This window comes from Puccinia triticina, chromosome 9A, assembly GCF_026914185.1.
Source record: "Puccinia triticina chromosome 9A, complete sequence".
In the NCBI taxonomy this organism is placed as follows: Eukaryota; Fungi; Basidiomycota; class Pucciniomycetes; order Pucciniales; family Pucciniaceae; genus Puccinia; species Puccinia triticina.
This window is the reverse complement of record NC_070566.1, coordinates 5568665-5580630: the sequence shown is the minus strand read 5'-3', so window position 1 is coordinate 5580630 and position 11966 is coordinate 5568665. Positions and strand designations below refer to the sequence as shown.

At 46.0% G+C, this 11966-nt stretch overlaps 1 protein-coding gene across 1 annotated transcript; it reads left to right on the top strand.

Moving 5' to 3' along the window:
• Window positions 1–491: 491 nt before the first annotated feature.
• Window positions 492–2666, top strand: PtA15_9A547 (uncharacterized protein; the record flags this gene model as incomplete). The annotated part of the gene is made up of 10 exons (XM_053172767.1): window positions 492–511; window positions 577–616; window positions 715–892; window positions 996–1127; window positions 1223–1354; window positions 1441–1517; window positions 1669–1810; window positions 1897–2046; window positions 2141–2598; window positions 2664–2666. 10 exons carry the CDS (start codon window positions 492–494, stop codon window positions 2664–2666), a joined length of 1332 nt encoding a protein of 443 aa, XP_053023975.1.
• Window positions 2667–11966: the final 9300 nt, after the last annotated feature.

The window sequence follows — 11966 nt, the reverse complement described above, 5'->3', positions numbered from 1 at the left end:
CTTTCTACATATTTTTAATTTTTTGGTGCCTTGAGTGTCCCTTGAAGTCCTTTCTTTTGACTGACATGTGCCCCGCTTCACTGTGTATGACACATCTTGCATTGTACAGAATCTGAAATAAGTGATGTTACAACTCTGATTGCAGGTCAAGTACTAGAAGGGTTGAGGATGTGAAAAGTATATAGAAAGATGGGGACAGCTTGGGCTATCAGCCCAGAAATGAAAACTAGAACAAAAATGGTTGTGACACTCAGCCATGAGATTGATTTTAAAAAAGTCCCTACCAAAAGGGCTCTCTACCCCTGCCGGCTCGATATAGCCCGTAGGTCCCTTCTTCGGCCCCGATGAGGGAATCAGTTGAAGTTAGCTTCCGTACCAAGGGTGTTTTAATCCTGTCGAAGGGTGAATTTAAATATGTATTTGCCACCCTGTTTAAACAGTTTTCGTGTGGGCCCCGATTTCGACCCTGTGTATCCACATAGTCAACCGACATGGGCCCCATGCCCAATAGGTTTTATATTCTCGCAACCAGTTTTTGGTTCGCCCCCTGATTGGTTTTGTCTTTTTTTTTTTCAGTGCAACCACCCCACACCGCCCTGCCAGCTACCCAGCCCTCGTGACCATCCCAGCCTGACCTCGTCATCGAAAGAACCCACCACCAACCCCAACAACACCCCAAACACCACACCCAACCCCACACACTACCATGGTCAGTCCCCTCCCCTCTCCTTATCCGATCGAACGCCTCCCCCGAACGGCTGTGCTGAGCTCGTCCTCGTCAAAAACAAACAGGGTCAAACACTGTCAGAACCGATCATCGAGAAACATACCAGCGCAGGCGAAGATGAAGACTTTGCCTTCGGCGTCTCCGAGATGCAAGGCTGGCGATTGAGTGCGTCTTCCAGCTTGATGCTTATCATTGCTGAAAAACATCAACTCGTACTCAAGCGTGCGTTATAACCGATATAACCTCGCTCTGGTATTGTTTTTTTCAGCTATGGAAGACGCACACGCTGCCGTATTGGATCTCAACCGTGCCCCTCCGAATTCGTCCTCAACCCCCTCCGTTTCTACAGACCCTTCGAAGAAGCGTACGAGGTTCTTTGCGGTATATGATGGTCATGGCGGTCAGTGTGCTAATCATCATCGTCAGCCGAAATATCACAGCCCTGAACACCCCGCCCGACCCTCTGCTTTCATGAAACCTATCATGCTCTTGCAGGCGCGACTGTCGCCAAATTTTCCGGCGATACCGTCCATTTCAGATTACGCTCTACACCCCAATACCAGAGTGGAGATTACGAGGCTGCACTCAAACGAGCCTTCCTGGCCACCGATGAGGACCTCCGTAGCAGTCAGTCTTCCTCACAAAATACTCTTTGCCTGCTTGAGTCTCTTTGCTCAGAAGTATTGATCGTTGAATTCACTGCATTCGGATAGATCCGGATTTCGCCAACGATCCCTCCGGGTGTACCGCTGTTGCTGCGCTAATCACACCCGACGGCAAAATATTAGTGGTTAGTAATCCAGTCGAACTACAAAGCATGCGCCGTACGAAGTTCCCTCTAGCCCGATTAACCCGTCCGCGTCCTACTTTATATCTGCATGCATCAACTGCCTCTTCCCCCCTACACCAACAAAACAAAAATATTCAATCTCTCTTGCCAGGCCAATGCTGGGGATTCACGATCGGTCCTGTGTGTTAATGGTGTCGCAGAACCCATGTCGCACGATCACAAGCCCGTCAACCGGGACGAGAACAATCGGATCGTCGCTGCTGGTGGATTTGTGGAGTTCGGACGAGTGAATGGTCCGTCTTTCCCTCTGCGCATCATTGCACAAGGTTCCTCGGCCAATATCTCATTTATTTTACAATTCTGCATTTCGACTTTGCAGGTAATCTGGCACTTTCTAGGGCTATCGGGGACTTCGAATTCAAGCAAAACAAGGACTTGTCCCCCGAAGCCCAAGTGGTCACTGCCAATCCTGACATCTTGACCCATCAGATCACGGTAGAGGATGAGTTTTTAATCTTGGCATGTGATGGTTCGTCAGCTTCTCTTCTTTTGCCCCATGCGGAGCATTTGAGTTTACCTTCAGCATGTTCCTCTGTCCGCTTTGATCGTCTTTCCCTATTCAGGTATTTGGGATGTCTATTCTAACCAACAAGTGGTTGATCGAGTCCGACGACTACTTGGGGAGCGTAAAACGCTCGAACAAGTAGCTGAGCAGATGATCGATTACTGTCTTGCTCCGGATTGCGAATGGGGCGGAGTAGGATGCGACAACATGACGTTTATGGTTGTGGCTATCTTAGGCGGGAAGACGAAGGAGCAATGGTACGATATGATCTGCCAGCGACTGGAGCGTGGGGAGGGACACCAGACACCAAGCAATTTCCCACAGCCATACGCCCGGGGACCTCGAGGAGAGATGATACCGAATATCATGAGATTGGGCGACAGCCCCGACGATCGCACAAGCCCGCCTGGCTACAATCAGGACTCCGAAGACCACAGCACCAACGCTGCTTCCGGTAACACAGGCAGCAGCCTCTTCTCTCTCGCTCCAGTCAGCATCATCGAGGCTCTCAGTCGGGTCAGCAATGTCAATAGCTATGATCCCGCAACCTCTGACCAACAAGGCTCTGATTCTTCTTCTAGTAACCCTCCCAATCCCAGCAAGGCTGAATCCGCTACTGCCCCCGCAGACTCTTCCTCCTCCTCTTCGACTACTAACGCTACTACTATAGACTCTACTACTGCTGATGACACTACATTATCACATTCCGATGACCCTAAAAAATCGTCTTCTGATGCTTGACCAATGTAATTATATTCATTTCAATTGTAATCCCACAACAACAAACAACAACACAGATGACAGACAACAACCAAAATGAAACCCTCAATCCCATCATCCTTCTTTTCTCTTCCGTCCCCTCCCCTCCTCCCACCCTCCTCCTCTTTTATTTTAATGAAAAATTGATTCCGAAAGAAAAAGAAAACTAAAAACAAGTGAAACTCTTCAGTCTTACTTCGCAGGACTTCCCATCCTTACGTTCCTACTTGTCTTACGCTGTTCGTCTCCCTCATCGCCACCCCACACATCCCTGTGTTGCGAGATTTTTTTTTTTTCTTTTCCTTGTTACTACTTGTTTGCCATCGTTCATGAGAAATCTACATCGGAACCAAAAGAAAAACAAAAAATCAACCTGCAAAACTCAAAAACTCAAAACCACTAACTTATATAACACCTTTTTCCCTTTTTGGTTATGGTTATGACTACGGATGTTACTTATGATTACTTCCTTTTTTTATAACATTACATGAATACATCCTAGATTCTGTTATGAAGAAAAAAACAACGCAAAGCAATTACAAAACTATGAATATCACATACAAATGGTTAGGATTCTTTGTACTCCTTGTTTTCACAAACAAGCACAAAAGAACAACTGTGGAGAAATATGACAACACACCCAAAAAATATCTCTTTACAATGTACTTGGGTGATCAGATAGTTGAAATACTGTCTACTTTGTTTTAGATTCCTATTCCTATTTCTCTGTCTCTGTTTCATTTTTTTTTTTTTTTTCAAATCAAACATGTGGTCTTGTCTTTATGAATGAAGCTTTGAGGTATTGAGGTTTTCCACAACATGTTCATCTGTTTTTCTGGTGGTTTTGGTCTGCTTCATATTGTTACTTCTCCATTAGTTTTTCCTTCCTTTTTCACAATGCACTTCCTCAACAGTTTCTCACTGCTTCATCAATCTGAATCCTGAGTTACTTGCCTTTATACATGGGTAAAACAAATCACCCTTGGTTTGCCAATACACATTCCCTAACTTAACTCAGTCCTTCTATTGGAGGGGGGACCCTGTCTTGCAGGTACCCTCCAAACTTAGAGGAGGGAATTACACTTCTAAGTCCTTCAGTCTTAGTTAAGTGTGGCACTTTCTGGTCAGCCAAGTTGCTTGCCATAGTGCAATCCTTCCCCCTGTGCAGAGACTTATGAACCACAGCATCCTCTAAAAATCTAGCACAACTAAGGTCCAAGAAGAAGATAATTCTTTTTACATCCTTCCTGAAATCATTCAGACCAAATATAATCATGTGGTCTAAAAATAAACCCAAGTAGGATTTTAATTTCACTGTAAGAAAAAGTACTGCACTGCAAGCAGTTGACATGTGAGAGCGCTGGGGAAGGTTGTGGTGCTACTCAAGCCTTTGTCAAGGCTTGTGTCAACCAAGCCTCAATGCACAGTCAGTGTACATGATGTGCAGTGACTGTGCCACAAAAGCCTGTTGAGTGCTTTGTTGAGTTGTCTGTTAGTCTGCTATGTACCATGATGTTTCACCACAGTATAGAGGGCTGTCAGATTGACCCATGAGCACTACCAACCAACCACCCAGCTGGCAGCCACAATTGTCTGTAGCCTAGTTGGTAAAGGCAGCACTCTAGTATGTGTATCAGCATAGCTGAGGTTGTGAGTTTGACTCTCACCAGACACATCTTCATTTTACAGTCTCTACATGCTTGGGTGGAGCTAGAACAATGGCTACACAGAAGTATCTCACTTGTCAACTGCTGTCAGTTGAGGGAGTTTTTCTTGTAGTGATTGTGAAAATTTGGTTAACCCAGTTTCATTTCCCTTGGGTTAGGGCACCACTGGGGCACTTTGTTGTCTGGGAGAAAGAACACAAAAAAATCCTGTTGTTATCTGTGAAGCCCCTGCCTGCAGCAGCGCTTTACATGAAGGGTCACAAGATTACTTGACCCCCTGCACATTCCATCTTGTCAGTGTCCTTCCTCCCCTAATCCGGCAGAGACCTGGTCTCTCACAGCTAGGCAGGCACCTTTCAATTTCCTTTCCTTCCTCTAGTTGTAAATAGAATACTAACAGAGAGAGATGGTCTCTCCTGGCTAGCCCTTTTGCAATCCAAAGCCCCACCGTTTGGAACTAGAAGCTCCTAAGGATCCAGCCTTGTCCCACTTGCCCGCTTTCCTTGTCTTTTCTAGTGAGGGTCCACTGGACCCTCACATTATCCAAATCCTTTCGAAAAATGAGACTTCCATTCATATTTCACAAGTCTACTGCAATTCCTTTTTGGACCTTGAAAGTTGGAACAGTGCTTGGATTAGAGATGGATGCACGGAACCCGTTGCGGGTATCCGCTATCCGCTGGAGGCCCTCGGGTACCCGCCAGCGGATGCGGATGTCTGAGATTCCGGCAGAATCCAGCAGGTCCACCACGGGTGCACTAAAAGTTTCCAAGGTGGTCTTGAGAACCAAAATGGTTGGATAGTGGTTTTTGGGACCAAATTGGTCTGAATTTGGTTTGGGAACCCATTTGGTTACCAATTTGGTTCCCAAAACCATTTTGTGAGAGAATTACCACCGTCCTCTAAGAGTTTTGGTTTTCAGAACCAATCTCACAACTTTCTCCCAAATGTTGTGGGATTGGTTCTGAAAACCAAAATGGTTGGTGTAAAGGATATCAAAACCAAAAACGTTGGCAGGCACTGCCAGCATATTTGGCTGGGATGAAGTCATCCCAGCTTAACTGGGATGCACTCAACCAATTTAAAATGGGTTGATCTCATCCAATGAAATATAAACCCAAGAGGGGTACCTTGGATTTATATTTCATCATTTGAAATCAACCAAGTTTAAATTGGTTGAGTTCATCCCAGTTTAACTGGGATAAACTCAACCCAGCCCATTCTGCTGGCAGTGAGGTTCCCAGAACCAAATGAAAGTTCCCGGAAATATTTTTTGGAACTGTCCTGACATGGGCAGGCACAAACTTAACAAAGTCCCTCAAGACTTCGGGCCCCCGGGGGGTAGGCTGAACTCGCAAAGCAAGCCTCCGTCAGGAGGGACTTATACTGTACCTCCCCATTCTGGCGGACGCAGAATGGGTTTTTCACCCCTCTTTTCTCTTTTGCCCTTGTACCTCACTCATTACACAATAAGCTTTTGTTTTTTTTTTTTGCTTAAGATCAGCCCAACATGCAAGCGCTGAGACTTGCATTTTTTTTCTTTATGTACTCATACAAGTACGTCCTGAAAAATTAAACAAGACAAATCAACCTCATCACTGTTACCGAGTCTATAACCCAGATCTGCAGAAATTAATCACGAAATGAGAGCACGGACTCCCTGGTTAATACATAGCGTGTTTGACATGCAGCTACCTGGAGGACCGTGCTCGCTAATAGTGACTAGGTAGCTTGTAGCAGGTTTGGCAGATAGTAAACCACCAAAAGTATGTATACTTTTCTTTTACTGGAAGTTTAATGGTACTCAGCGCTTTTGCAATACAGGAGCTACGCCTCAATGATCTAACACGTGTCTCAGTATTGCCTGATAGAGTGGACAATCATTGCCATCCTGTCCAACAGCAAATCCATTTCAAATGTTGCTGAAGAGCATAGGCCAACAAGTCATGAACCCAATCCATTGCCGGCTCCTTCAAATGGAAAAAAGACAGCCCTCACTCTTCCCATTCTGATGTTTGGAATTAGCTCTGGAGGAATAGCGTTGGGATTTGGTACTGGTTCACTCATGGCAGAAAATGGTCAACTCAGTATTTTTTGTGGGGATTGGTGTTGCCAGTTTGTTGAGAGTGATCAATGTTGCCGGCTTGTTGAGAGTGATTGGATGGATGAACTTTCTATGTACGTATATATGCGGGTTTAGTCCTTTAATGTGATCATGAAAATTAACTGTAAGTCAAAAAAAAAAACTATATGTCCAAGTCATTGAGCACGGACCTCTTCTGTTACTCGGCTTCAGTAAAATCCAAGTTTTTATTTACTTTGATAATTTATTTCTCTGTGAAGGAATTGTGTGACTTAACTCAGATTGTATCCAATGACAGGCAAGAAGCAAGGCTATGTGCCAAGCAAATTTTCAAAGTATAATGTTGAGAGGGCAACAAAATGTGATGGTTTGAACAAACCACCCAGCCAAACCCAGATTCTAGGCTCTGCAAAAGGAGGTGGGAGCGTGCAAGTCCCTCCTGCCAAGGGCTATCGGAGGCTTGCTTCGCTATCAGAGGCTTGCTTTGCTATCGGAGGCTTGCTTTGCAAGACCAGATGTCTGCAGCAGCAAGGGACTTGGGTTAAGTTCAGGGCAGGCAGTTCTGAAAACTCAATCGTGGCATGCCAAGGACTGCGGGCTGCGCAGCCATTTATACCATTTGATATATATTTGAAATCCCCCAGTTGCTTTCTCCAACCGGAGACTTGAAAATATTCCCCCAGTTGCCTCCATCTCAAACAATCAAAAACCTTTGTCCCTCTTCTTTGTAGGACCCCTTCTCTCTTGGCTTCCGTCTGCTTTAGATTGGGTAATCTTCCATGTTTCAGGATTTGCTCAAGAAGACGTTGCAACACGGCTTTGATACCCAGGCTAAGAGGGCCAAGCTCGTCATGAGAATTTTCAGGCTAAAAGAAATTAATTTCAGTAAAAATAACAAAGTAAAAAAATACAATAAGAATAATTTTTACCTAAAAGAAACAGGAACAATGTTTCACAGAACTACCACCACACACTAGGACCTTTTATGGCTAATAAAACAAGAGTGATTAGAAAACATTCATGTTCAACAGGGTTAGAATAAAAAGGAAAAATAAGAACCTATGAAATAACCACCTAGACCGATGACCTCAACGAGAGCCCGCAGATGAAGTTGAGAAACTGATGAGTCTTGCGGGTTTAAGAGATGGTGTTGAGATAAGGAAGGAAAAGAAGAGAGGTGGTAAACTGGATTTGTGGCAATATGGTCAACACCACTCTTGATTTGAAGTATTGACACTTGTGACGTCATTATTTGAAGAGTCTGACTAGAAACGCATTGCGCAGCACGCACACTGTATGTAACCGTAGGATTCCGCATAGATTCCAACACGTCATGCGCACCATTGCCTCCAACTTGTCCATCATTGATCCCCTCTGGAACAAGGCCCTCCACCTCTGGAAACTCCTCTCCTCCCTCGTCGGCCATCGCCCCTTCAAGGACTCCTCCGGCAATGCTGGCATGTACAAATGTGCGCCGGCCCTCAGCGCCATCTCTGGCAAAGGCTTCCTGGTCCGTCTCTTCTCTCTCACACACACTCTGCTTTTCTTGTGGGCTCATTTGTTGGGATGCAAGATGCAGGAAAATACGAACGGCTGGATCAGCATCTCCGGCCTCCTCACATCCATTGCCTCCCTCCACAACCCCTCGCATCCCAAATAGAGATGTCACTGGGTACCCGTTGGCGGGTACCCGGCACCCGTGGGCGGGTACCCGCCTTTAGTGACGGGTACCCGCCCACGGGTGCCAGGTGCGGGTGCGGGTATCCCAAATCCTGGGTTTTCAAGGCGGGTACCCGGGTACCCACACAGGCACCCGCCCCAAATGTCCCCTCGATGACGGACAGAGGGGACTGCAGCCCGATCACCAGTCTGTCGGTCAAGAGGGCTGTCCAGTCCTTGAGGGGACTGCAGCTCGATTACCGGTTGGTCCGGTCATTGAGGGTACACAGCCCTCTCGATGACCGGTCTGTCCGGTCATCAAGACTGCAGCCCTCTCGGTGAAGTCGCCCGGGAGGGATCCCTCCTGGCGGACTGCTTCATACACCAGTCGTCCAGGAGGGTTCCTTCCCAAACAACGGCCCCACACAACAGTCGCCCGGGAGGGATCCCTCCCAAACAACGGCACCGTACAACAGTCGCCCGGGAGGGATCCCTCCTGGCCGACTGCTTCATACACCAGTCGTCCAGGAGGGATCTCTCCCGGACGACGGCCCCATACAACAGTCACCCGGGAGGGATCCCTCCCAGACAACTGCTTCATACACCAGCTGTCCGGGAGGAATCCCTCCCGGACAACAGATACACACAAGAGTCGCCCGGGAGGGATCCCTCCTGGCCGACTGCTTTGTCAAACAGTAATTCAAGAGGGATCCCTCCCGGGAGACTCTTGCATGTATCTGTCGACCGGGAGGGATCCCTCCCGGGCGACTGCTGTGTGGGGCCGTTGCTCGGGAGGGATCCCTCCCGGGCGGCTGGTGTATGAAGCAGTTGGCCAGGAGGGATCTCTCCCGGGCGGCTCTTGTATGTATCTGTCATCCGGGAGGGATCCTCCCGGACAACTGGTGTATGAAGCAGTCGTCCGGGAGGGATCCCTCCCGGGCGACTGTTGTATGGGGCCGTTGTCCGGGAGGGATCCCTTCCGGACGGCTGTTGTACAAAGCAGTCGGCCAGGAGGGATCCCTCCCGGGCGACTCTTGTATGTATCTGTTGTGCGGGAGGGATTCCTCCCGGACAACTGGTGTATGAAGCAGTCGTCCGGGAGAGATCTCTTCCGGGCGACTGCTGTATGGACGTTGTATGTATCTGTTGTCTGGGAGGGATTCCTCCCGGACAACTGGTGTATGAAGCAGTTGTCCAGGAGGGATCCCTCCTGGGTGTATGTCGAGCTTAAGGCCTTGTGTGTTTGCTGGAGGGATGCCTCCCAGTTGACAAGGGCACTGGTAATGTATGTACTTAGGTGCCACTGCTGTGCCAGCTGAACATCTCCAAAGTTAGTGTGGCTAAGCAGAGTCTCAACATACTGCTTAGCCTGAACCGTTGAGTGAATTCCAAATATTCCAGGGTGCACCACCCTGGGATTCATTTTGTATGAAGCTTGTTCTAAGGGAGACTGAACTCAAGTATGCTGCATGTCAACTGACACCAGTTTCTTGAGTTTTTTTTTCATAGTGTAAGGGAATATGCCAACTACTCAGGTGCTCCCAGTTGACTGACATATGCAGCAGTCAACCGGTCAGCACGTTTTGAGGGGCGGGTATCCGGAGATACCCACGCAGGTACCTGCTGTTGGATGCGGATGCCAGGAAATGGCTAAAATTGGCTGCGGGTACCCGGATGCGAAGTGCCCATCTCTAGCTTGAATGTTGGCATACCAGCCTACCAGGGTAAGATATGTAATCAAGTGCACCTGTGGTGAAGATATTTAGTCTTTTTGATTGGAGGACTATGGCAAGGCAGGACTGAAATAGCAGAAAAAGTGGGAACAAAAATATGGAAAGAATATGGATCACATTCAGAACAAAAAAATAAAAACCCAAACCATAGAGAACAGGATTTTCTGAAAAAAAGATAAGACAAAAAATGAGAACAGTATGAGAATATGTGTAAAAGATCCATTCCGGCCTGCGTTTCCTCCTGGTACTCGTAGCGGGTGACTGGTTGGCTGCGCCGCAGTCTCCCGCCACGAGTGTGGGAAGTGAGGCGCATGGTAGAAGAGTCTTTGATCTTCCTCATGACGCCCCGACCAGAGGGAAATGTAGGAATGGTGCTCTCACAGATGGAGTAGGGTTTCAGGCGAAAACCTGAAAAACCCCAATAACTCCATCTCATACAGCAGGGTGGGTGGGAGGTCTTTAAAAAAACAAAGAGAAACGCTTGAGATGGGGACACTTTAAGCTCAGGGAGGGGGAGAGATGGTGTACGGGCTATGCTGTCTCATCTCTTGACCCCGGTGTTATATACTGAGGGGCGCGTGGCGCGGGCCTCTCTTCTGTGCATAACACCGGACACAGTCCTGATCATAGGTCCCCACTTTCTGCCTTCATGGACCGGGGGGAACTTGCTTTCACTCAATCCCCTTCAAACAAGAAGAAATTCATGAATCCATAAAAAGGGATCAACCAGATCACTCAAGTTGAATTTGAGGTCTTCAAGGCTCAATTTTTTTGATTTTTGACAATTGAATTTTATTGGATGATTTTGCAGTGATTTGATTAGAAATAGGATAGACTGAAAATATGAAGACTCAGAGTCTGAAACCCCTAGGCATGTGTTCAATCTCAGTATAATAGGGTTTATAAAACCTCAACCCCCAGGAATCAAGTTTGAAGTATGTGAATCCCTGTGGCCACTGTAGCAATGATCTTAAACCTACATCATAAAGGTAATCCACATGAATATTATAGCTACAATCTATCACTCCCATCTTCTTATAAATTTCTTTGAATTCTGGATAAAGATCTTTCACTCCATTTTTGTAATCTTTTTTCATGGATAATCTATTGATTGAATGTTCTTGTAGGATTTTAATCTGATCAGGCTTCAACCGGGGAAATAATCTCACAATATCCATCAAATAGTAAATCCTGAATGTTTTCAATAGAAGTAGTTAGTAATCTTTGGGATTCTTCTCATCAATTACCATCTCCTTGATGACATTTGGACATATATGAGTTTCAATTATGTTCAAAAATTCACAAATATCTCTTGTTAAATTTGTATCATAAAGCCCATCATTTTCTTGATTGATTGTTGCAATTAAAAGTTTCAAAAGCTTTCTTACATCAGATGGGATTACTTGCATCTTTGGGGGGAGTGCATGATAATCTCCATTGTTCAAGTATATAGGATCATTGCCATCTTTTAAATGGGCAGAGTATATATCACTTGAGAAAGTTTCATAAAAGTTTTCCCATTTTGGTGGGTCACTGCAAAGTTCAAATCTGTTACAATAAGCACTGTCTCTTTTTTGAAAGTTTTGAAATATCAATTGCAATTTTATCCTCACGTGATCTTTATGCTCCAGGGCTTATGGGATCCATTAATGTATTGAGAATATTATTTTACCAAAAAGAAATACAAGTTAGTTGACTAAGCTTCATGATTGAAGTTAATCAGAGGGACTTACCCCCCAGAAATTGTAACCCCAAAGGCCCAAGCACCCTTTCAGTGATGTATATCTTGTAGCTGTATTCATGAGCAGGGTATCTAGTATTTTTAGAGTATAAGCTCTTTGCATGGATACTAGCCCGTCTTAGAATTGTATCATTTTCACAAATCTCTTGTATATCTTTCTGCTGAACAAATTGATTCTTCCACAATACCTCAATTGCTTGAAACAGATAAGCAATATATTCTGAATTTCGGCACAGTTGATC